General features: G+C 38.9%; 4 protein-coding genes across 6 annotated transcripts; 1 reads left to right on the forward strand and 3 right to left on the reverse strand.

Moving 5' to 3' along the window:
• The first annotated feature begins 101 nt into the window (after positions 1–101).
• Positions 102–5,748, forward strand: oxtrb (oxytocin receptor b). Its single transcript, XM_079340633.1, has 3 exons — positions 102–287; positions 417–1,479; positions 5,122–5,748. The coding sequence occupies exons 2-3, from the start codon at positions 567–569 to the stop codon at positions 5,382–5,384; spliced, it is 1,176 nt and encodes a 391-aa protein (XP_079196759.1). The 5' UTR covers positions 102–287; positions 417–566; the 3' UTR covers positions 5,385–5,748.
• Positions 5,749–7,949: 2,201 nt separating this feature from the next.
• Positions 7,950–12,200, reverse strand: cav4a (caveolin 4a). Of its 2 annotated transcripts, XM_079341383.1 has the most exons (4): positions 11,243–12,200; positions 10,734–10,876; positions 10,372–10,559; positions 7,950–8,940 (listed from the first exon to the last, which is right to left on the reverse strand). In XM_079341383.1, exons 1-4 carry the CDS (start codon positions 11,346–11,348, stop codon positions 8,790–8,792), a joined length of 588 nt encoding a protein of 195 aa, XP_079197509.1. In that variant the 5' UTR covers positions 11,349–12,200; the 3' UTR covers positions 7,950–8,789. The 2 variants fall into 2 exon arrangements, with proteins under 2 accessions (XP_079197509.1, XP_079197510.1); XM_079341384.1 differs by lacking the exon at positions 11,243–12,200 and having other exon boundaries at positions 10,734–11,232.
• Positions 12,201–17,344: 5,144 nt separating this feature from the next.
• LOC306822850 (putative G-protein coupled receptor) lies at positions 17,345–22,197 on the reverse strand. The gene is made up of 2 exons (XM_079342087.1): positions 21,960–22,197; positions 17,345–19,414 (listed from the first exon to the last, which is right to left on the reverse strand). Exon 2 carries the CDS (start codon positions 19,304–19,306, stop codon positions 18,035–18,037), a length of 1,272 nt encoding a protein of 423 aa, XP_079198213.1. The 5' UTR covers positions 19,307–19,414; positions 21,960–22,197; the 3' UTR covers positions 17,345–18,034.
• A 530-nt stretch (positions 22,198–22,727) lies between these two features.
• Positions 22,728–26,004, reverse strand: LOC306823136 (uncharacterized protein). Of its 2 annotated transcripts, XM_079342509.1 has the most exons (7): positions 25,791–26,004; positions 25,654–25,698; positions 25,198–25,370; positions 24,945–25,101; positions 23,936–24,111; positions 23,580–23,808; positions 22,728–23,482 (listed from the first exon to the last, which is right to left on the reverse strand). In XM_079342509.1, exons 3-7 carry the CDS (start codon positions 25,354–25,356, stop codon positions 23,280–23,282), a joined length of 924 nt encoding a protein of 307 aa, XP_079198635.1. In that variant the 5' UTR covers positions 25,357–25,370; positions 25,654–25,698; positions 25,791–26,004; the 3' UTR covers positions 22,728–23,279. The 2 variants fall into 2 exon arrangements, with proteins under 2 accessions (XP_079198635.1, XP_079198634.1); XM_079342508.1 differs by having other exon boundaries at positions 25,654–26,004.

Raw genomic sequence — 26,004 nt, forward strand, 5'->3', positions numbered from 1 at the left:
TTGATTTTTTAAGCTTTGATTCAAGACGCATCATCAAGACACAAAGACATATTTCATTTACAGAGCACTCCACAAAGTCAAAAGCCGAACTTGATGTACAGGAAGAGAGAGCGAGAGGGGGGAGAGCGAGGGAGGGAAAGAGAGAGAGAGAAAGGTTTGGAACGTGCTCGACCAAGACAGCTTCCTTCAAAGGAAATCAGAGAAAAGGAGGAGGTTAGATTACTGACATTAGTCAGACACAGAGCTCGAGTGATAAGGACCTCGCTGCTACGAGGTCCTAGTGTAAGGTAAGCTTTCTCAGAATTAAGTAATTTGTATAATGTATGTGACACGACGCAATTATTCATTTGTAATTATTACAGTAGGCTACTTCTTGCTTGTCTGCAATACAACTTCTACATTTTGTTTCTCTGCAGATAAAAGTGCTGATTTTTGGATTATATCCAAACCTGAGGATGACGTAAGACAGAAGTTAGACAATTGATCAAATAAACTCATGCTGATGTCCTTAACGTTTTGTTTGTGATGTGATCGATTGCTGCGCCAAAGTGGCGCTTTTACGCGCAATGGATGAACTTTTACGCGAGCACAATAGTTGGGCACAGAATGTTTCCTGGATCAACTCAAGTCATGTAAATGACAGCCACATGGGAAACAGTACACTGAACCCTTTGAAACGAAATGAAGAAGTGGCTAAAGTGGAAGTTACCGTCCTGGTGTTGGTTCTGCTGCTTGCTCTGACCGGCAACCTCTGTGTCCTGTGGGCTATACACACCACCAAACACAGCCAGTCCCGGATGTTTTTCTTCATGAAGCATCTTAGCATTGCGGATCTCGTGGTTGCAATCTTTCAGGTGTTACCGCAACTCATTTGGGATATCACATTTCGCTTCTACGGGCCGGATCTCCTCTGCAGGATGGTTAAATACCTCCAGGTCGTGGGGATGTTCGCATCCACGTACATGCTCGTCTTGATGTCCATCGACAGGTGTTTAGCGATCTGCCATCCGCTTCGCTTAGTACACAGGAGGAAGGATCGCTTCTGTGTGATCGGGTCCTGGATGCTCAGCCTAATATTCAGCACTCCTCAAGCGTACATCTTCTCATTGAAGGAGGTCGGGCACGGCGTATATGACTGCTGGGGGGACTTTGTACAGCCCTGGGGTGACAAAGCATACATTACATGGATGAGTCTCAGCATTTACATTATCCCAGTGGCAATTTTAAGCATCTGCTATGGCTTGATATGCTTTAAGATATGGCAGAACTTCAATTTAAAAACCAGAAGGGCTCTGACTCCGAGGCCCTCCAAAGGTGCTTATCCTCTCTCTCGTGTGAGCAACGTGAGGCTTATTTCAAAGGCAAAGATCCGCACAGTGAAAATGACATTTGTGGTGGTCCTTGCATATATTGTGTGCTGGACTCCCTTCTTCTTTGTCCAGATGTGGTCTGCATGGGATCCTGCTGCACCAAGAGAAGGTAAAAGCAAAATCACACAAATGATTAATAGCAGGTGATTAGGGCATCACTTATTTGCCAAGATTGCAATTTTTTGTCCATAAACCATGCAATATAAATACACATTGAATAACAAAATGTAAATACAAAATGTCCTTTTATATCTTTTTTAAAGATGTATTTATGGGATTTTTGACTTCATTTGATATACAGTAGAATAGAATATGAAACAGGGGAGAGACATTGGAGAATAGACACACAGGAAAGGAGCCATAGCCCAGGCTTGAACCCAGGCTGCGCACTTGGAGGACTATAGCCTCCTACAGGGATGCAACTGTAAGCCCTTTGTGCCCTTAGTTTCTCAGATACACGGTATCATTCTGTGTCAATAAATATCTCTGGGAATACAAAAGTAACCCAAGTTAGTTTCAAGGCAACACAATATTTAACCTCAGACTTCCCTTGAGTGAACCCAGATGAATGGGAATGTCATTTACACTGCTTATCAGCTCAGAGAAAGTAGCATGCTGAGTAAATTGTACCAGGACATCAAAGTGTTTCTATCGCTGTTCCCAGAGCTGGTTTACATAATTTCCATGTAACTGCATGCTTTGTACAGATTTACCCCTCATATCAGTTTGCCTTCAAAGGGAAAAAAGAGCAAGGGAACAGATGTGCTCTATAACCTTTTGAGTGTTGTCACTGGAGCTACAGTAAATGACTGCAGAGCATTAAGAGATTCAGAGATATCTCACTCTAAATAGGCCACGTAACCAAGCTAATCGTCTTCCTGTTTGAGACTTCTTCCAAGCAGTTTTGCACAAAATTGGGAAAACAAACACATTACAGGCAAGAATGCATGCAATGTTTACAGATCTGAAAGTGTGTGTCATGACCATAGACTGTATGCAACAATATAATTATTGATTGTCCATGGTGGAGAGCCTTATTGTTGGGATGGATGGACTCATACATTAGGCTGTTTCTTATTACCTATTAGCCTTGTAAAACAGTATTTATTATGTTTTAGCATTCTGTTATGCAAACCATTTAAGAGCCATAACTTGAAGACTATTTGTGTGGAAATGGTCTGGTTGAAGTTCACATTAATTTGGTCGATGAAAATTAGACTCTTTGTCCCTGTCTTGTTTCCAGAATACTAGCATTCATAGGTCTTTTGATTTTCATTTTCGGATAGCAGATGATTTTTTTTCCCACCATATATTTAAGCTTGTGAATTGTGAGACTCTTTTGAAGCTTTATTGGTTTGCTCTTCACAGTACCCAGAGTGCTGAGAGGTCAGGGGAAATCTACCTTTTTTTAAATTGTACAAAGAGAGCACAGTCTGCCAAAGTTAAATTCCTTGTGTGTTAACATGGCCAATAAAGCTGATTCTGATTCAGATCTGATTTTGATTCTGCACCATGGGCTTGAAAACTTCTTCAAGAGCTCAAAGTAGGCACACTGATGTAACAAAACAAATGGAATAGCATCTTAAAGACGTTGGTGGCAGAGGCATGAGGTTGTGTTGTTTGTTGTAGTGTTTGTTTATTATTGTGATTTTTCCCATGTTGGTTATATTGTCTTTTAATGTGTTCGTGTATGGCTGCTACCTATGCCAGGTCTCTCTTGTAAAAGAGATCTTAAATGTTAATTGGACTTCAAGATTTTTTTTTTTAAAGGTATATTTTCACACGTGGAGAATGTGTATTTATGACATGTCTACTCTAAGTGATAAGAAAAAATGTGTTACTGTCAGTCGTTCCAGTTCTATTGAGTTTAACAATACTGAACAACTGACTTAAAAACATGAAATAATTGGATTACATAAACCAATAACCTGTGCTTGTTGCTGTAGAAGAAGCACATACTGCTTGTTTTTAGATACCGTATGTCTTTGAGAGAAAAGGAATTGACCGGATACAGAAATATGTTGTTGACTTGACTTATCCCAACATGTTTTCGCGAACAAGATGAAGCAGTTTCAAAAAAGTTGCAAACGTTTGATTAAAAATAAATCCTTTTCTCATTTCGAAGATGTTCAAAGAAAAGCGTGTGTTCAAACCTCGGTGTGGAAATCAAGATCATTCAAATCCCACTGAAATTGTGTTCAGCTCTCTCAGTTGTATTCTCTTTGCAGAAATGTCAGTAGAAAGGAGCTCTTCCTGAACTAGAAAGCGGTTTGAGAGTTGTGTTTGGTGTGCTCTTTGGAATGGGAGGCACAGCATCTATTATCTTCCAAAGTATTTTTTCAGATGAGTTGTTTGTTGCTCAGGGCAACCAGCCACACGTCTCTTCCACGTTATAAACTTTAGTCATATTGATGCTCTTAAAAACCTGCTGTCTATCCACTGATAGTGAAATGAATTCTGACTTTGTCCATAATATGTTTTTTCTAACTTTGTATCCTCAGAACTATCTCTGAAAGTGTGAATTCTTAATTAGATATGTGATGGCAGTACCATGACAGCTACTTTTGATTTCACTACAGCTTTCTTCTAAACTTCAGCTTTCGAAAATCTGAGCGTCATTGTTTTACATACAGTAAAAGTCGCCAAGATTCATGTTTTTCTACATTTATTGCAGCACAATAAAGTGAATGCACTTTTAAGTCAAAGTCATCCTCATCAGGGTGAAGAGAAAAGTTGATGCCTGTTATTTTATTTTGTCGTATTTTCCCTGAGAAGAACTGTGCTCCCCACAGCAGAACTCTATTGACAGGCTGTTTGACTTATTGCTTGAACACGTGTCATAATTTCAATGGGCTGTGTTTGACACAGTGCACCTCTCACAATAAAGCAACTATAGAGAGTCAGAGCACCTTGAGCACGTCAGCATTTTCTTTTAAATTGCACTAAATCTTTCTCACCCCATTAAGGATTCGAAAAAAAGATGTTGGAGGTCTTCCACATTCAACTGTTTTGTGCTTCCTCAGTGTGCTCTGAACCTCTAATGAATGGAAACTTAATCAATCAAAGGAAAGACAAAATATGCTATTCTTCCATTCAGGAATGCCTCTTTTAATTTAAGTCATTTATCACCTTTGTGTCAAACAACTTTAAGTCTTATTTGCCTTGTATTTATACGTCCTGCTGTCTTTTTTCTGCTCTAATCCCAGATGTTTTGGCATTGTCTGAAGTGCGTCAGAGTGGCAGTTCATATATTTTTCTTTAAGTGATATGTAATTTAAGTGCTGCTGGCTTGAACAGAGCCTACAGTGTGCAATGGAAAATCCAAACCTCTACAGAGGTGGTTTTGATGTGACACAGTCTGCCATATGGCTTGTTACATTTTACCCCAATCTTATTCTAACTAGAGAGTCTATAGCTATTCTAGAGTGCTAGTGTATTAGCAATGCTAACATATGCTAAAAAATGCCTAAACAAAGTGCAGCTGCGGCTGATGGGAAAGTCATTACTTTTGCCATGTACGTAGTCTTTGACTTGAAAAAAGGATTAAAGTAAAGAGGCGAACAGTCGTCACTGATTTATTCAGTTAGAGAATGTCTGTTCTTCAGTTTGAGTCCATTAAAGAGTTAATTACATATTTTGTAAAGATAACTTTACTCAGGAGAATATATTGTACATGATACTGGGATGGATAGATGGATGAACCAAAATGACAATATCCTTTATCATATGTGTTCTTTGTACCTCTCCCCAGACATGGCCTTCATCATCGCCATGTTGCTGGCCAGCCTCAACAGCTGCTGCAACCCGTGGATCTACTTGTTTTTTGCTGGTCACCTCTTCCACAATTTAAAGCAATCCTTCTTCTGCTGTTGTCGACAGTATCTCACACCCTCCTCCTGCAGGTGTGATCGGCAGTGTGCACACAAGAGTAACTGCTCCACTTTTGTCATAAAGAACAGGAGTAGCCATCGGAGCCTCTCACACACCACAAGTACAGGAGGACCAGGACACTGAAGTGCCAGCTGAAAGACAAAAATCTTGCTGTCCTAATTTGAATTTAAAAGATAACTTAACAATTAACGCTTAATAGTGAGATTAATATTATTGAAGGAAGAATGGATTTTTTTTTTAAAACAGAGAAGCAGGAGATTGGCAGATTATAAAAACCTCTTCGCGCCATACAGATGAGCACTGATTCACTTACTGTAGTTGTTATTTTGAGCCTTGAAGCAGTATTTTTTAAGCATGTTATATGTATGTTATTATACTATATCACTGGTTAAATGTTGATGTGCACAAATGATTAAACATAATATCCAACTTTTTTGTTCCTTTCATCCAAACCTCTCCACTGTTGTAACTCAACAAAGGCAAACAAAGCAAAATCGATGAGGAATACACTTCCCATCATGGAGTCTGGTTTAAATGTGTTCTCAAACAGTGTGTGTGCTATGTGATGTAATATGAAATTCACATTGTAAACAGTTTCCACAGCTCCTTGCGTGTGTCTACATGGTTGTTTTTTTTTAAATCAACTTCATCTCTTCTTTTTCCAGGATGGCGTTATGGTGTGATTTAATCCTGCTGGGGTCAAACTAGAGTAATGGCGCCCACCTGTGGCCAAACTAATGATTTCAACACATCTTATTTTTCTACTCTGGTTCTTCTCTTCATGATTTGAGGCAATAGGCCAACTGGTTTTTCTCAACATATGGAGAATTTTAGTGTCAACATCAGATAATGTGCATTGGCTTTCGTGTGTGTTTTTTCAAACTGTCTTAACTTTATATAGCCTGGCAAGTCGTCAAACAAAACATTGTGGTAAAGCTATATTCACAGGGAGCATGTTTATGGAGACAGAAACCCACATTCATATACAGTTTCAGTATGTGTCATTAGAAAAACACATAATTCAATGATCATCAAATGTTTTTTTCTTGGAATGATTATGATCTTTTATGATGTATTGAAATTTCTCATTGACGTTTCTCATTTAAAGTTTGCAGAATTCAGCATAGAATAAAAATCTGAAGTTTGTTGTTGTAATTATTCTGATCGGAAAAAAGTAATATTATTGTTACTCAGTTCATTAAAATAGATAATTTCAAAATGTAGTTAAACCAACACAGATGACACCGATGTCCTGAATGTTTATTTTGGCCCTGAAGTAACATGAACCTACAGAAATATTTAGAAACCTGTATTAAGCCCTCAATGAATCCACAGAAAGGCCTTTACCCTGCTGATCTCACGCATCTGTGTTTCACTTATGTATATTGCAGAGGTTAGGGAGGGTGTATAAGCAGAAAGACAATCAACTTGGAATGCAGACAGAGGGTTAAAAAAGGCTCAGTTATTTGATGTGCACGGTTATAAAGGAACAGTTCTCAAAAGTTTTATTCAACTTCAGGCTGTATCTAAATAGTCATCAGTCCTGATTAAGAGAGCAAGAGAGATCATTACATGGTAATGTTCAATTAAAATAAAGATTAGCCCAAGCAAAAAATATCGGTTTAGTTATCGGTTGCTATCTGCATTATAATTCTATGTTTTAATGCATTGAAGAGCAATTCAAAGGTGTTTTTTCTCCAGGGGTGGCAGTGTGCTGCACCGAGTATGTAGGTCCAGAATACGATTCTTACAAAGCGGCCTTTCTGTGTGAATTATTTTCCCTTTGCTTGTGGTTAGTCACCAACCAACCTACTAAAAACTTTCAGGTTAGTTGATGACAAGTGTTTATTTGTCATTTGGATATGTATTCATTGAAAAAAACAAAAAAAAAACAATGTAAAATACGATGTCACAGTTAAATGTATCTGATCTGTATTGCACTCACTTCATATATCATTATTTTTGATTTTTTTTCTATCTTTTTTCTGTCTTCATTCATTGTCGTGTATCATCTTTGCCAGTTATTTTTTTTGTTTTAAAACAAATTGAGTCTATGCCTGTCATATATAATGTGCTATGTAAATAAACTTGACCTGACTTCATTTAAGACCTTGTGCTCTTCCAACCTGCCACTTCCCAAAACCAGCAGAGAAGTATAATGACTAAAAGTAAATGAATATTTTGGTTGGCATGGGACATGCAAATATATATCTAATGCTTCATTACTATCCAGACAGTGTTGTATCAAAAACGTATTTATGCTCTTTTAAGAAAATACATATTTTTAAAAGGTTTTTTCCCCTTTAGGAACCAACCTTGTTGATACTATATGCTTGGGGTTGGTGTTGCTAAGGTCCATCTTTCTGCCATGGTAAAACATACACATGCTGTTGTTTGACTGAAGAAGTATGCTGAAAATGAGAGGGGACATCAGGTGGCTGAAGTCAGAGCCAGAGAGGCTCAGTGGAGGAAAAAGGTAGTTTATAAAGTGAGATGCCACTTATTGTTTTTCTACAACTGATTTCAAGTATCGCAAGCAGGTAACTGCCAGCCATACCTCTGACTGATACAGTGGGCACAACTGACACTTCACATCGAGTACACAGTTAGATACACACAGACATACACTTACAATGTTTCATCTTTTGTACACGTGACAACAGTCACTGAGACTTAACACAGTTTGTCATGTAGGATGTTTTATTATTTGCCATCCACATCCTGAGAAATACATTCAAATTAATCGAATGCAAGTATTCAGTTCAAAACATATCAAAAACTTTAGTGAAATAAAAAAAGATAAATAGCATTATAAAGCTCTACATTCTCTGTTCTGTTGAACCTTATTCTATAATGCAATAGATTCCTTTTTCAGTAACAATAGTAAGTCTTAAATGGAAAACTAATGAGTTACATTATGCACATCTACTTTATCATTGTCTGTTTAACCCCTTGCCACCCACTGAGCTTCAACAGGATAATTATGTTCATAGCTAATGTAATTTCAAAGAGAAAAAAAAAACATGTAAAACCACAACATAAATGCAATTTTCCCTTAACAATGAATCCAATATAATACTTTTCATTTTTTAACAGAATGAGTTATTCTTAAATTTTAAATCAGATACTTCTATGACCTCTGTTGTCCATTTCATGTTGTTCAAGCATAACATTCTTACTGCTGTGATTAAATGTTACTAAATATAAAACACAACTCCAATACTATGACATAAAGTCCTACATATAATTGTCTTTGAAAAAAGGAAAACATTAAGAAACAGCATGAAATTCTTAAAACAATTTATTCTATTTTGATGTAATCTAGTTTGCTTCACAAAATAGGTCACTTTTAATTTTTAATGTGATCAATTTCTGGTTATTGTTGAAATGATTGTTTAAAATCTAAACTGTAATTTCTTTATGTAAAATTATTTTCTTGTATCAAAAATACAAGGTGAAAAATTCCTTGCCCATCTCAGTCAGCAAACCCAGTCCTCATTACTCATCTAGGCTGTATGTAGAAGTGTCTCATTCCTTGGCCAGGTGGACGCTGAAGCCTGCACAGCATTTTCCAGCACTCTTGTAGAAAGGAAGCACGATGATGCCCAACACAATACTCCAAAGACTCTGCAGCCATCGTGTGCCAACAGAGATACACTTGATGCAAGGACTAACCATCCTGTCATTGAAAGAAAAACAAAAATTATTCCGGTCTTGGTACTTTACTTACTTTACTTTATACTTTATTTCAGATATATACACAAGCACAAAAAAAATAGAAATACAAGGTATAAAAATAATAAAAAAGAGGGTTATAAATCCTTTTTTCACAGTATATCTGTGATTAAAATACAAAGAGACATTTATACCAGGGTTTTCAGAAACACAACGAAAACCTTGTGTCACTTAGTCTGGGCTGAGTGAGTGACATTATAATAACATTTTATGAATTGTGTCATCAATACATAAATGTATACATAATAATACTAATGTGTATATATATATATAAAAAAATATATACATATACACATATATATACACACACACACACACATCGTCTTTGGCTTTTGCTATCATGACAACGCTCTTCTTACAGCTGTACTTAATTTCACACTGCAATCCATAATTCGAGCAGATATTAAAAAGTTGCTGAAAGCTAGCACTATAAGGTGACACGATTACTAAATCATCAGCATACGTTAAATGGTTAACAGTTCTATCTCCCACCATACATCCAGTCTTACAAGCTTTAAGCAGTTAAGAGACAGCGTCCATACACGGATTGGTAGAAAAAAACACCAGAAAATCATCAGGTGGACTGCCTAGGAACTTGTTACAGCAGTTCCACCAGCAGGTCGTCTTTTTTTGCATGGACGTGAAACTTTGTTTGAATAAAACCTCCATTTGGTAAGGCTTGGATAACATTGATCAAAATACTTAGCAGGGGGCTTTCAGGAAAAAGTTATCAGAAAACGTTTTAATTGGTTACACAGTACAATATTATTACAGTGCTGAGCTTACCTCCAACATTTTTTTATTTTTTTTTACATTTGTGCATTGTGACACAGCATTAGGATGGCAAAACAAGATCACTTAGTCCACAAGATTTTACCATGTAGCTTATTTACTATGTACCAAAATTAAGACCACAATCTTGAAAACAATTAGGCCTTGAATGGTATACTGATACACACCAGTTTAATGTTAGTGATTAAGCATTGTACTATTTAAACATATGGTTCAAAGCATCTTTGAGCCAAAAAACAGCTTCAGAGGGAAGCTCGTAGGCCTATGGATGTTTCTTTTTACAGGACATGATCAACAAATTTTGATTTGCCCCTAATGTTGGTTGGTAGAAGAGGTAAAAGATGTGGATCTTATAAACAGGCCGAAAAGTAAATTGTTTGTTAATAAATTAGATAAGAACAGTTTCATGTTGTTCCCTCTCGAGCAATGAGTAAGATTGGGTGAACACAACTGCCGTCTATTGTTGTTTAAAACTCTGTTTACAATGTTGGTGTTAATTGTGCATTCCTTTTCTAGCAAAAAGTGCCCCTGATCTCAGATACAGGGCCTTCTGTAAATTAAGAAAAGCATGATCTCAACCTACCAAATGTGGAAGCAGCTGAAAATGGCAAAGAGCAGACCAGAGATGATCGACACAGGAATGGCCAGAAGCACCGTGACAATCCTATAGATCCAAACCCTGGACACCTCAAACAGGGCATTACTCCAGATCCAAACTCTGTCCCCACTGCGCACTGACACGGGCTCAGCAATCACATCCTCAAACGTCACCTGGAGACACAGAAAAACAGGTACTCCTGCTACAGAAGTCATGCTTCAGTTTATTTCATTCACCTCAAAAATAGATCAAATCCACTGGAGGGTCATGCAATAAGCCTTGTTGGTTCTTCATGCCATGTGACAAATACACACAAATGAACCACTGTAGGTAACTGAAGGGAATACCTTGAGGCAGTCATTGATACCTCGGGGGTCTCTGACATTTATCAGAGGCTTGGTGTCACTGATTTCCACAAGTTCAGACGTGTGTATGTTTTCTTCTTCCTCCATTGCAGGTGGTGCCCTCCACAGCGTCTGCGGTTCAGCCCCTTTATCAAATTCATCAGAGTCACTGGAGTCCCCCAAATCAATCTCTACTTCCTCTGAATCTTCTCCTTTCATCATGGTATCCATCCCAACATGTAGAGCCAATGCAGTACAGACAGTAGAATGTTTGCTTGTCACTTCTCCCTGCAGCTCAGACTGAGGCGGCTGACCGAAGCCCTCAGCTGGCCGTGCTCTGAGTTATATTGGGAACGTTACAGTGCCATGCATGGTATTTGCAGATGGTCTGTCAAGTGAAGATCATTTTCATGTGCAGTGGGTTATAAATACTCGGCACAGAGATAGCTCAGTATACAATTATTCATTCTAAAGAAAATAAATCACATGTGCATTTTAGGTTCATGACTTACAACTGGCCGTTGACGACAGCTGGAAATTAGCCGCAAATGCTAAAGCTGCTGCTTTTATTGCAAAATGGGACTGTCCCCGAACTAATATGAACACAGAGAGGTACATTTGAAAAAAAAAAAACAATCAGCAGTATTTTCTTCTATTTCTATTTGCTGATCATTTTTGATTCGGTAAAACTACACACAGCATTGATATAGAGGCATACGTATTCTCATATACGTTCTCATATAGCGTTGCAAAGCAGACTCTGTTACTTCCTCTGCCACTCTGCATCATTCTTTTTGAGTCATGTATTAGCTACCTCAGGTGATCCACTGCCCCCGCCTCCTGCCCGACCAGGATAGTCTCCTGCTGTGAGGTGCATGCGTGAACAACCAGACCAGAATGATTTGGAGAAGTCCTCTGGTTTTCTCTAGAAATATGTCGTTCACATGATACACAAACACTTGTTATCCTGTATGTAAATATTGAGTTTGTTTCATTCAGTGACCCACCCTGACCTCCTCCATAAAGTGTTCTTTCAGGCCACTTTTATCACTATATCACCTGATTCCATCCTTTGTTCCTGTCATTATTAAAACAGCCACTAGAGGTCCCTATCAAACAACTAACATACATGTGGGCAGCTTTGAGCTCGTTGAACAGCATTTATTTTTGAGAGCAAGGTCAGGCCTGCATATTATCTATCTCTTCTTTTTAGCAAATCATTGCTTTTATTTTGCACCAAAAAGTTGAATTCTAACAATTTTCATTGTTAGTGCACTTTATTTTAGCTAATGTTTTCTCAGAAAAAAGTCCTAATATGTATACATCTTCTGCTGTTGCAAGTAGTAGCAAGCAAAAATTAACAATCTGAGGAAGACAAGAAATGAGAATAATTAAGAAAAGGATAATGAGAGTGGAGAGGCAAAAATCAGCAATCAGGAAAGGGTGCAGCAGTGACTTGGGTTGGGCTGTTGGGACTTGGGTTGGAAACCCTCAGGTACCAAACCCCCTGCTGCTTGAGCTTCTAGCCCCTATGAAAAAAGCCTCCATAATCTGAAATCTCTCTATTATTGCATGTTTATGGCTCATATGCTGTCTCAAACAGTCCATGTGCAGGATGAGAGGGGTCGGCCACAATCTTACCTGCACGCCTCAGGGTCCTGGTGGTGTACAGGTCATGGAGAGATAGTAGATTGCAGCCGATCACCTTCTCTGCAGAGTGGATGACACACTGCAGCGTACCACACTGTGATGGAGGAGCAGAGGATGGACTCGATGATGGCAGTGTAGAAGTGCACCATCATGGTCTTTGGTAGGTTGAACTTCTTCAGCTGCCGCAGGAAGTACATCCTCTGCTGTCCTCTCTTGATGAGGGAGGTGATGTTGAGCTTCCACTTGAGGTCCTGAGCGATGGTGGTCCCCAGAAAGCGGAAAGACTCCACAGTAGACACCATGGAGTCAGGGATGGTGATGGGGCTGAGGTTGGCTGCGCTTTTCCTGAAGGCCACAACCATCTCCTGTCTTCAGAGCTTTAAGCTCTAGGTTGTTGTCACTGCACCAGGTCACTTGATAGCCAGTCTCCTGCCTGTAGGCTGACTCATCCCCACCAGAGATGAGTCCAAAGAGGATGGTGTTGTCTGTGAACTTGAGGAGCTTGACAAACTGGTGACTGCAGGTGCAGCTTTTGGGGGGTCCAGGAGGGGGTCTATGAGCACAAGGCGCTCAAAAGACTTTATCACCACAGAGGTCAGGTCAAAGGGTCTGAGAGTCCTTTGGTCCTTGGTTTTTTTGGGGACAGGGATGATGATGGAGGACTTGAAACAGGCTGGCACGTCTCCAATGAGGTGTTAAAAATATCTGTAAAGACTGGGGACAGCTGATCAGCACAGTGCTTCAAGGTGGAGGGAGAGACAGAGTCTGGTGAAGCTGCTCTGTGGGGATTCTGTCTGTGTGACCTCCTTTTGGAAGACAATGTAAAAAAACACAATCCTGCCCATTTTCCAATACATAAACCTGTTCTTTATTTAGCTATGACTTTGCATTACTTCCATGGTTTGCTCATACTGTTCATCCACAACATCACTCACAGTACGTCAAGTTTTATTGCATGTTATCGCCACATCCTTTAAAAGAAAATACAGTATGAAGAGCGATCTCTCTCTCTCTCTCTCTCTCTCTCTCTCTCTCTCTCTCTCTCTCTCTCTCCCTCCCTCTCTCTCTCTCTCTCTCTCTCTCTCTCTCTCTCTCTCCGTCTGACATGTTTTGCAATATGTACATGCTCACAGCACAAGAAAAACCCTTTCACCTTTGTCAACCTTTGGACCCATTAACCACTCATCCTCACCTGTATTAATAGATCATCTATGAACCCAGAAACTGACACCTTTTTCAGTCTTTTATCAGTTACTCACCAAACCTACATCACAAGGCTGTCTGACATGACCCCCATCATCAGTGCCAGCACCTAACAGTCTGATAATCGATGTAAATAATGTAAACATACAAAGGGAAATATCCTCTCCTCAAACCCATCAGATCTGCAAAACATAAATGTTCTTTAAATAGTTTGACGTGCTGCATAGTTTGTGTTCACTTCACACATTGGAACATTGTGCATGACAAACTGTTCCCAGTTGAACAAGAGTGAGCCACTCTAAGATCACAGGTCTCCATGGTAATGACAGTTTCTGTGTGCTTGATAAAGACAGAATGGAAAAAGTGTAATGATGACAGAGTTTCCTGTGTCAGTGCCGGTGACGACGGAATGCTAATGGACTGAACCCCTCGCCAGATGGAGTTTGTTTGTATCAACAATGTACAGGTGAGGTCAGCAGAATGTGTGTGTGTGTGTGTGTGTGTGTGTGTGTGTGTGTGTGTGTGTGTGTGTCTGTGTGTGCGCGTGTGTGTGTGAGCCAGATAAGTTTCAATCTTTGAACATTAAACACATTTCATCTGAGCATATATAATATATATTAACAATTATAAGAAATAAAAATAAAATATACCTAGTTGAGATACAGTAATAAGTATAAAGAGGAAGTGGGAGTGTAAGCATAAAACTACATAACATCTTGTAGTACACAAAACCCAAAGTGCTTAACTGAGCTTATATTATACCTTTTGTGATTTTGTACAAATTACTGACCAGTAAAATAGGAGAATATTTGTGCAGAGTTACCTCATGTTTGTGACCGTTACCTTTTGATCTCAGCCTTTAATAAAATGTAATGAAAATACCCAAACAAAATGAATAAACTTTATTTAAGAAAACATATACAGAAGGTTTCCACATCTTATGCCATGTGGGTTAATGAATGATATGCTCTCCTTTCTTGTTCCTTGTTCTGGTCATCTCCAAAGATCTGACAACTGCTTGACTGCTGACCACAAACATATCAGCTGTGTGCATCATCGTCATATAAGTAATTAATGGAATAATCTGTATCTTTACCTCCAACCAGGGTTCATGCTCTGTGTTCCTGACAACAGCAGCTTATCTGGGCCATAAGGGATGTAGACAGTGTTTTTGCTCAGCACCTGTCAGTCCAGCTGTTTTCAGTACAATAGGTCAGACTGATTATTTGTAATGTCTGGTTAACAGCTCAATCACTTATTCAGAGCCTCCAATCTCACACCACATTGAAAACCAAACAGGGAAATGTAGTTATTTAATGAGCACTGATTTCTCTGGGAGAAAACCTCATAATTCTGTTATAGTGAAAATATTTTTGGTATCAACCTTAAATAGAAAAGTTCCATGAATAGTTATTGGATATCTGCTTTACGTTAGGCAAAGGACTAACAGTCAGTAAATTGTATCCTTTGGTAAGACTTTAAAGGCATCAATTGTACAAAATACTCTTTACCATCTTTTTCTAACCCTACTCTGTGTCCCTAGTCTAGTGGTTCTTAATTATTTTCTATCACGCCCCCGTTAGGGGACAGAAATTGTGCAAGAAAGACCAAACCACTCTAGGCCTAGAGAGATGTGGTCAAATACAGCTCACTTGCATTTAAAGCTATAGATACAGAAACAATCTTTTCTGAGCAGGGCTCGAAGAGGGGTTGAGGGGTGATGAAATACAGGATCGAAGTAAAGTTTTGGCAAGAAAATCCACAGTGATGTTTTTTTAGGGGCTTTGAGACTTATTTTTACTTGTTGAAAAGGAGTATAGCGACATTTAAATTGTACATTACTGTTTTCGTAACTCTGTATGTTATCTGTTTGTCTCTAAGTGTGTTTTTTTGTTAATTTTCTGATATTTAAGTTTCAGAGCGGTGAGTTGGGGGTTTTTGGTTTACCTATTTCCCGTTGTCACTCTCTGCCCACCTGTCTTAGATCACCATCCACACTTTCCTGCAAACAAGCACTCAACCTTCAATCTCTGCTGGATCATTGTGCCATTTACAGCCAGCTCAAGTGTAGCCTTTTTGTTTGCCTTATAACTTATCTTGTTCGTCTGCGTGCCTGCCAACTTGACTAAGCTAAGCTTAGCATAAAGAACGAAGCAAGTTCCTTTGAAAATATTAAACAGCAAGCCTTTAAGTATATAATACATTATGCGCACTTATGCGTCACATTGGCTTCAAGCCTTTATATGGTTTGTGGCATATTATTGCTCTGGATGTGAGTTTAGCTTTATACAGTTTGCAGCTTTTCACAGATGTACATGCAGATCTGAGGAAACTCAGTCTGTTTCTGTTTGATGGACAGTCTTGTGAAATAATGAGTTTTACTCTGACAGGCAGCATCACTAATCATACCTTCTCCCTTTGATTGTTTAGCAGTGGTTCTTTCATTATGAACGTCTGTGACATAAGAGAAGCTAAAGAAAACAGAGTGCTGCAGCTCATAGAATTTCTATTAAATTTACCATAAAGCACCACTGAATACACAAAACATACTCAGAGAGCCATGAATTCTCATTTTCTGTAGAGAACGTGGTGTGTTTGATCTACCATGCATACAGTTTGCACAGTTCATGTGATTGTCTTGATTTTAAAGAAGCTGCCACTGAGAGGGAGGTCCTTCACTTTAATTAGCAAATTAAGCAGACAGCTCAAACTTAAATATTCATGTAGCTGGCAGATGAAACAGACAATCGGCTCTTTGAACTGCACTGTTATCAATCTGACTGTCACCCTTATCATATCACTGTATTATGTAATCATAAACTGGTAACTCGTGGTTAACTCAACAAAAATAAAAAAATGACACAATTTGGTAATGTAGTTTGGTCAGACCTCTCTGGACTCAGGTCATTCATATATTAAGCAGTTAGTCAGAAAATCCTTTTAATCCAGTGTTGTGTTTACTGGGAGACCGATCTCAGATACCATATCCATAAAAGAAGTTTGGCTTGGAAATTAAAACTTTATATATTCACTATTTATTAAAATAACAAAAAATATGCACAACTGTTTGTTTATGGTTGAATTAAAAGAATATATTGTTCTCAATGTTGCGATGGTACTCAGCAGCAATTGTGACAATGTGTTTAACAGCAGTTATTGACAGAGACTGGACAGCAAAGCCTGCATCTGTTTTTTGTAAAACTGTTGCTCAGCATGCTTCTATCTTTGTTTGTCACCTTTTGGAGAATATTGACGAAATTGTCCATAAATCTATGTGGAGTAGTTAACAAGTTGGTCACACTCATAATCAACTGAGCTCAGACTTACTCACAGGCTTTTCATAAATGAACATACGGACAACATGGAGATCAGGACGCACACAGCCAAAGCTCAAAATGTCACACAGGACAGGTGCATAAAGGTGCTGGTTTAGCGCTGTTGGTAGAACAGGCTTCCCAGACAAAGAAGCCGTAGTCCTCGTTACATTAATGGCAGTCTTAATGTGATTTGGTGCATAATTTCACCCACTCTCTCCCACTCATGTCCTATATCTCTCAAGCTGTCCTCCCCAAACCAAATGAAAAAATAAAAAAAACAGGTGCATGCATGCAGGTTACTGCTCCACATTGTAGCACTTACAATAAGTGATTGGAGGGAATAAGGAATTTGACTTTTGAGTATTTGCCAGGCAAACTTAAAAAAACACACACACATTGAGATTGAGGATGCTTTGAAATGCAGTGTGGGATCTTATTGGAGAGGACACATACTAGATTTTAATGTTGAGGTTCTGGGACAGTTTTTTTCACCCAGTTGTCCCTTTAGTGTTTGAGGGTTTTTCCTGTAGGATTAATGATTATAAATGGACAGAGAGAAAAAGTAGTAAATCGTTCACCACTCTCAGAAATAGAATCATTGATTGAAATACTCAATCAACGTTATTTACCGTCCAATCCTTTAGGGTGGTTGTATGGCCGCGCCTAAAGGATTTAACATGTTTACGTAACCACTGTGTTTAGAATAATGTACAGGTTGCATGTTGGTGATGTAAAAAGGGATTAAAGGCTTACTTATTCTAACAACAATTCAACTGTTTATTTGCACATTTAAAGCATTAAGAAGCATATGAACAAAAAGTGATGTGTTTCTTGAGTACAAAAAAAATAAATAACTGCTGTAAAATAAATACTACATGACAAAAGAAATCATATGTTTTTTAGAGTTATAATTTCACAAAAAGTTGAAGAAACTGTATTTCCAGTGTTTAATCTACACATATGACTACAAAATACAGTTAAGATTCATAGACACAAATCTGATTGTGTATTCAATGATGCTGTGTTTGAGTTTTTTACTGCATTCAGATCGAGCTGAATTTTGCAGACACCTGTGGATCACTTTATTCCTTGTAGTTGTTATAGCTAATGCTGTGGCACAACAGTGAGGTATATCTAGCTGAACTCCTCTGGGATCTGTCCTGGTATCCTAAAACCAGTCTGATCCAGAGTGCTTCTTGGACTGGATGTTGTAAAGCTGGCTCTTGTTTCTATGGTGCAGCTGGTCCTGTGGATGAACTGCAGGAAATTCTCGTGGCCCGAGCCGTCATGGCTGGAGACCGGAAGCTCCACTGTACGGGCTGAGTAGCACCGTCTTAGTTTACACAGCTCCTCTCTGATCTGTCTATTAAGAAGCCCGTAAAAAAATGGGTTGATAGCAAAGGAAGAAAACGCCAGCCAGGTGACTGCCTCCTCCAGATCCTCGTGAATCTTGGATTTTGGGTTTAGCGTCAGGTGAAGGTGGAAAGCAAAGTAAGGCAGCCAGCAAATCAGAAACTGTCCAACAATAACCACCAAAGTGAGAGCAGCTTTGCCACCTCCAAAGGGCCGCTCACGCATAATCCTACGTGGTGCATTACGGGTTGTGATGATAGTAGTCTGGCTGTTTATAGAGTCAGAGCGATGCTTCAGCTGACTGTTTGTCCAAAGGGGCAGAGGCCCATGCTGGCGGGCGGCCACACGGGCCACCTTGTACACATTACAGTACACAGCAAAAATCACAACAGCAGGCAAACAGAAACATGTGACACTAAAGAACACAGAGAAGACTCGTCTGTGGTTGCTGTGGCTCCAATGCATGGAGCAGTGTGTAGCACTGATGGAGCTGGTGCTCCTGTGTGATGGCCAGCCAAACACTGTGGACAACCCCAGCACTGTAGAGGCCACCCACACCATCACTATCACAGCCACAGTCAGCTTCAGCGTCATCTTGACCTCGTAGCGCATGGGGTGGACGATGTAGTAGTAACGTTCCACACTGATCGCTGTGATGGTGAAGATCGAGGCAGCGATGAGAAAAATGTTGAGAAAGACGTAAATCTGGCACTCCAGGACAGTGAATGTTACGCCAGCAAAATAAGGGGAGCTAGACAACATCCCAAGAGGCATTAGCAGGATGGCACACAGCAGGTCAATGGCACACAGGTGGCACACAAAGGCGAATTTTCTTAGATGTGGAGCTTTAATGACAACAACCAGAACAGCTGAGTTTGCCAGGAGTGCCAGAATGTTCAGGGTCACCATGAAAAATATCCCTGTCAGGTCTTTGAAGCGTGTCTGTGAGTAAGGGAGGGTGCCCATCTGCCTGCTGGGAGCTGAGAGCAGAGGAATCCAAAAAGTTCTGTTGTCATTGTGCTCAGCGGACAGAAGTGAGGTGTTTTTCTCCATGATTCATTTTAAAGGTTTCAAAATACACATCTGCCGTCCACTATCCCCCATTGTTCAGTGAGGACACAAAAGGATCCTTCCGGCATCAAATGGAAAAACTCCTCAGTCCTGTGTTGGAGAAAAATAAAGTCCATTAAAAAGCTCTTTACTCTTTAAGAGCAGCTGAAACAAACTAACAGTCCCCTTTTATCCTTTAAACTGTTATCACAAACATGCCCGCTAACTTGAATTTCCCTCGGGATCAATAAAGTATCTATCTATCTATCTATCTATCTATCTAACAGATTACTATTGACACCATCAGCAGATAATACAGATTCTTTGAGCTAAATTAGCATTCATTCGCAGTCATGTGTGAGACCACCTGGTGAATCAAAGTCCAATATGCACTCTTCTTGTTAAGCCTGATAAATGCAGTCAGTTCGGTAAAAAGGTAACTTAAGCAAGTAAACAATCTAGTTCTTTCAAGTAAACTTTATTTAATTTATACTAACATTAAAAAAGTCAACTGGAAGTCACTGGAATTACATTTTTTGAATGGACAACATAATGAGACATTGTTCCAATTCAGAGCACGAAACTAAGTCCCTTTGAGTACTTGTTAATTTCCAACTCTTTACTTCAAGTCTTTAGATGTAATCACATCATGAGGGTTAAAAAGCTCATCCAGAGCCACAGGAGACATGATGAAGCTGATACTAAGTAGGACTAACATGAGCGGAAAATTGATCTTTTGGTGTATAACTTGTGAAAAGGGCTCATTTCAATTTGTTATGTTAATCAGCAGTTACATTTATTTATCCTTATCTTATTCATTATTGTTGTTCATAATGTATCAGAACATAATCTAGACTCCCCTGTTTCTGCACAGCTTACAAGTGAACAAAAAAAGCCCACTTGACATACAAGAAACATACAAGAAGAAACCAAACTGCACTAAAATCAATAACTGTTCTCATGTGTGGAATTATTAAAATCGGGGTGCTCTTTATCTTTTAGTGAGGGAGAGGCCTGATCAATAGGAATAATTCATAGAGGACGCCCTGTTTCTCCTCCATCCGTCCACATCCTTTTGAAATGAAAGATAATGAGTGTGCTTGTTTTAGCCCAGCTGCAGGGAACGGGCTGCATTGATTAATATGTGTTCAGTGTCACCCTGCACAGCACCATCAGAGGGGAAACCTCTTATCAGTGTGTGACTCCTCATACATTTACAACCAGAAATAATGAACTAAATATGTGTGTCTGCTGTTCAATTTCATGTAACTTACCGGTTTCTTGACATTATTTCTTTGAACTTGAACTTGAATATTCTGTGTTGTTGTGTATGTTTCTCCACACACATGTATCTACATCTATTATAATCAGGCTTGAAATGTATGACTAAAGGAGTACGCTGTGTCCTAAATACAAGTGCTCCCTTGCTGCCCGGGATCTGCTGATGCCCTCCCCTGCTGTAATCTTCTCTGGTGGAAAGCTACTGGCATGCCACATTAGCGCTGAGAATTATCCCCAGGAAGGACTAGATGTACATGTACATTTTTAATGCACATTATATAAGTGTGTTTTCTATTTCATCATGTTTCGGCTGCAGTAGAGCATATGCTATGAGTACACATTTTACTACTGGGCAAGAAGAACATTTTTAGCTACTTTCCTCTTGAATCATCAGAAGACCTCTTCTGATTATAAGTTCCAAAGACCTGAACTGTGGTTCTTTTTTGTTGACACTTTTTTCAATATGCATTAGCATATAGTACTTCTAAAATATCATTAGGATTATGGAATCATGCAGGTTGTTTAATCCCTCACAGAGCTGTGGTACACAGTATTTATCCAAAGCAGGGAAACCCGTTAATCCCACCAATTGTGATGACATTCTTAATTATGTTAATACCCAATTTGTATGCATTTTGTTATTCTATCACATTAACCATTAATGTTAACCCAAATGAAAAAGGAAGAGTAATGACTGCATGGATAAATGAAAATGTAGCTGCCTAAAATTGGTTCAAATGTATTTGTGTATATTTGTAGTTGTATTGTAAGATATTGACAATGACTATATTTAATAGCATGTTAGGACACATCTTGCAACAATGGAGTATAAGACACACCAATCTAAAAGAAAACTGGACGATGCCTTCAGTTTTAGCCTTTTCAAAACCACAACTCATCTCTAATATTGTTTGAAATATCTCTAGTCCCCTCCGTTTTCTGACCCTTCCTAACACCATGAATTTAACCTTAAGTGCCTCTTTTTAAAAAAAAAAATCATTATGCCTGTTGAAGAAATTAAGCATTTAAAATGTCAGCAAATGTGTCAGGACTTCTGAATGAAAACGTGATTTGTACATTACCTAAATAGGGGATTTAAATGTAACTGTTTTATTCATTTCTACAGTTCAACACATTCACCTCTGTATGATGATCTAACTATAGTATTGTTATTTCTCAGATTTATTTCAGTGACTTAAAAAACAAGATAAATGATGTAGCAAATAAGTAAATGTTGCAGAAAAAAACCTTTGTGGAATCTGGAGTGATAGCAAGGAAAACAAGCAAGAGTTTACTGTTTTTCTTATCTAATACACCACATGTTTTGTCAGAATGTATTTGCCCCTTATCATTAAAGCTCTTCTAACATACTTACCAAACAACTTTTGGCTGCAGGTCCTCCACAAAGTTTTCAGGAGTTGGATTCTTACAAATCGTTGTGAGGTTCCGTTAAAGCATCAAACTCAATGTTGAGGTGAAGTTTCAGGTTTAATCAGAAAGGAGGTCCATTTTAAAAAAAAAACAGAGATTTATCTGGACCTCTGTAAAATCTGTGACCAGTCACAAGAGAGAAGGTCCCATGGATGTCTGATTCAAACAGATAAAGAGAGGTAGTGAGTGTGTGAATGTGTGTCCACTGAGACACCACAGCTGGCTGAGTGAAAGGAGGGGAGGGAGGAGGAGCTGGCAACGAGCTCGTTCAAATCACATCTTTGAAGAGATGATGACTCCAACAAACTGCCACCAATGCCATTAAGCATGTCCCACAAACACTCTTGGAACAGTCAGTATGTGGCTCTGACTTTCACATTGTTTACTATGTCTCTGTCTTTACAAACACTCCTATTTTATGCTTCTCACAGATGAACAGACGGCAACACAATGGTTGGATTTATCAATGATTTTCTCCAACCTAAAAACATTTGCTTATTAACATGGAATTCTTTTTATTCCTTAGGGTTATTTAAATGACACCAACTTTTATTACACAACAGATTGTGAGGTTGATCATGCTTACAGGAGCAGAGACAGAGCTCAGTGCTGACATCTGTTGGAGATTGAGAAGAATAAAACGGTCACATGAGGAGAAAGTGATTTTACTTCTTTTAAGCTAAGTTACTACCTTAGTTAACAGACAGATACGAGTTCCAAAATTTTATTGCCACTTACACAACAAAACACAACAGCAAGGGTGATGTGACAAATAGAGTGGAAGCAGGAAGATTATCACTTACTTATCACACATACTTTGCGACTGCAAAATACTACTCTAGAAACACAGTATTGTGGTTTAAAGCACAGTGTGTCATCAACAACTGGGTGCAAACTATTTTCCTATGAGTGAGAAACAGATTTAAATATCCTAAATTACACAGGTTAAAGGTATGCTGCTCAAAGAGTAACAACAAAATAAATGTTTGTCAACTACCCCCAGTTAGATAAGACACTTGATCGTTTTTTAATACTCACGATTACAAATAAGACATTTTAGTATTAGTATTGTCACATGATTAAAATCTTTGCAAACAAAAAGACGACGGCGAGGTCTACGGAAAATAGGAAAAGTTATAAAAAGTGTGAAAAAAGGGACTTCAAACACGAGATTTCATTAGTTCATCAGTAGAGTGTGGATTCACAGGAGGCAAGCCGTCACACATTTCTATCAGACATAACACACGAAGGCAGACTCAAAAGGCTATAAATGAGAATCACTTGTCATAGCTCCGTTTTCAGGGAGGAGTGAAGCATCTTGACAAAGGCTTGGGTCAAAAACAGCTTTGTGTTCAGCTTTACCCAAACCCAGTCTCTTCTTTAATAGTTTGTCCTCATTGTTCAACTTTGTACGGATCGCAGTTTTGATTTGGCTGCTGTCCACACCAAACTTGACGCCCACATGATCTGGAAGAAGAAGCAGAGGAACAAACATTCTTTATCATCTATCTCATAAATATCAAGAATGCCAGTGTAATAAAAATCAGATTATGACTATGCAAACCAATTATACTCCTCAGAATCTCAGGTGGGAGCTGAGGCTTGTGGCAGTCTTCTCCGGTAAAGGTGTTCCTGCGGCCCTGCAGAGAGTGTGTGGCCAAAGTTTCTCTGTCAAAAAGTATCATCAGTAGTGCTGACGTGTACTTCTTGTAGTCTCCGATCTCTGCAATGCGCTCGTACAGATTTTTGGGCACTCGAAGATTTTCAGCGAGATAGAGGAAGTTGTGATCATCCTGGGGGGGGGGGGGAGAAATATAGTTTTACACAGATTAAGACAATAAGACAAAATCTGACAACTCAAATGTTCTAAAATTGTCAAATATTGCTTAACCTGATCATCATCATTATGTGAGCACTGACCTCTGAGATGTTATGAACTGCGCTCATCTCGGCCTCAGGCTCCGCTAGGAAGGACATGGGGTCATTTTGAGCATTATGTGTTGCCACTCCTGCCTCACCTCCTTGAAGAACATGATCTAGAGTGGCTCGAAGTTCATGTGCTGTGTGTCTCATCTGCATCATGAGAGTGTTCATCTCTGTGAAAAGAGTCAAATTACTTTAGAAATAATAAATGCTGGAATAGAGTCATTTTGGCCATAGAGATGTGATAGGTATTGGACAGCTTATCAAGCATCAGCTCTCGGCTTAATAAGGATTTTACACTATTGAACATTTGTTTAACCAACAATCAAATCTAAATGTAAAAAATATGAGTTATTTATGATCTTAGTTTTATTTTGCTCAGTTTCAGTATATTTACAATGCATTTTATATACTTAATTAAAAGGTATGTAAGAATAAGAAATCCATCTTTATGTAATTTTTAACAAATATAATTCTTTAAATGTTTCGTGTTTTATAAATGTAAGTTATAAAAGGGATGCTATGTAGGAATATATGCTTTATTCAATTCAAGGAAATCTTTATTGTAATTACTCACACTTAATACTGTAAATGTTTTAAACACTGTACGTTTGCTTATGTACAATTTATCTGATGACCTGCCATGCAGTGACATAAAAAAAACCCTCATATCTAGTTTACTGGAAAGGGTTTTGTTTAAATTAACGTCTAAAATAAAATGTTCTATTTTGTAACTCTTTTTTTTTTTTTTTCAAAGAAACTTTTTCACCATGATTCAAAAACAATATAGTCGAAATAGTGCATCGTGACCTGTACCATATAAACTTTGGTCTTTATTGAAACTAACCAAATAACCTACGTGTAAGACCTCACTGATTTCTGCAGCCCTACTCTGCCTAATACTTATAATAATACTCTGCCTATGTTATCATTGAGTCACAAACAATAGTCAGTCCGTGTGGTCTTGCTACTTTTCTAAATCAAAAAGTCAGCTTTTTCCACCCACCTTTCAGCTCCCTTAGCTCTCTCTCAGCCAAAATCCTACATCTGCGCTCATACTTGAGCTGTGCCTGCAGTTGCTCTATTTTCATGAGGAGACTGATGGTGTCTGTTCTGATGCCTGGACTTGCAACATTTTCCTCATCAAATTCAAGAGGTTCATGCTGCCAAATGAGAAAGCCAAGCACATTTCAAGTATTCACGTTGACAACTCTTGTTTTAATGTTTAAAGTAAAAAAAAAAGCACAGACGCTCTTTACCTCGTTGTTGAGGAAAGGTGAGTAGCCGCCGGACTCGTCAGCCAACCTGAACTTCTCCTCCACTGGATCACAGCCAAACCCCTGCAAGTCAGGCCCCACTTTTATCATCTTGACTGCAGGCTGTGTAAGAGGCGCTCCTGCGTCTCTCTTAGGTGGCATTGGGCGGACTAAATCTGTGCACAGAAACGATTGGAGCTGACACATCATGCATTGAATTCTTTTTCCCTGCAAGAGCTGAAATTTAAACTTTAAAGACTTTTCCATTCACCTTGTTCCTCTTAAATGTAATAATGCGAGATCTTAATGAAAGTTTGTTCACGTTACATCCCCCTCCCTCCCCCCCCCCCCCCCCCCCCCCCCCTCCTACAAGCAGCCCACAGCTGGACCCCTGACTGGCAAAATACATCTTCAAAAGTCTGCACATTTGTGTTGTTACACGGTTCACGAGAGGCTCACCTGACTGTTCAGCTTGATCTCAGAGATATACTGCACACACAGTTACTGAGGACACAGACAGCGCATTAAATAAAAATACTGCGTAGTAGAGGAAGTAGTAGTACTACTGCAGTAGTACAGTAAATAGATCCTCATACAATTAGAGCTCATTTTTAACATCCGTGCAAAATGTTTCCGGTTCAGTAATTGTGAAATACTCCTCCAGAAGATCGCACTTATTATGCAAGGTAGGCATGAGTATAAGATGACTCTGTTGAAAAAATAATAATTGTTTTACAATAATATCCGGAACAAAGGTGCGAAAATTAATTCCCCGAGGGAAGTATTTCGCCCCAGTACAGTTTCCTGCTG

This window comes from Symphodus melops, assembly GCF_947650265.1.
Source record: "Symphodus melops genome assembly, chromosome: 4".
NCBI classification, from domain to species: Eukaryota; Metazoa; Chordata; class Actinopteri; order Labriformes; family Labridae; genus Symphodus; species Symphodus melops.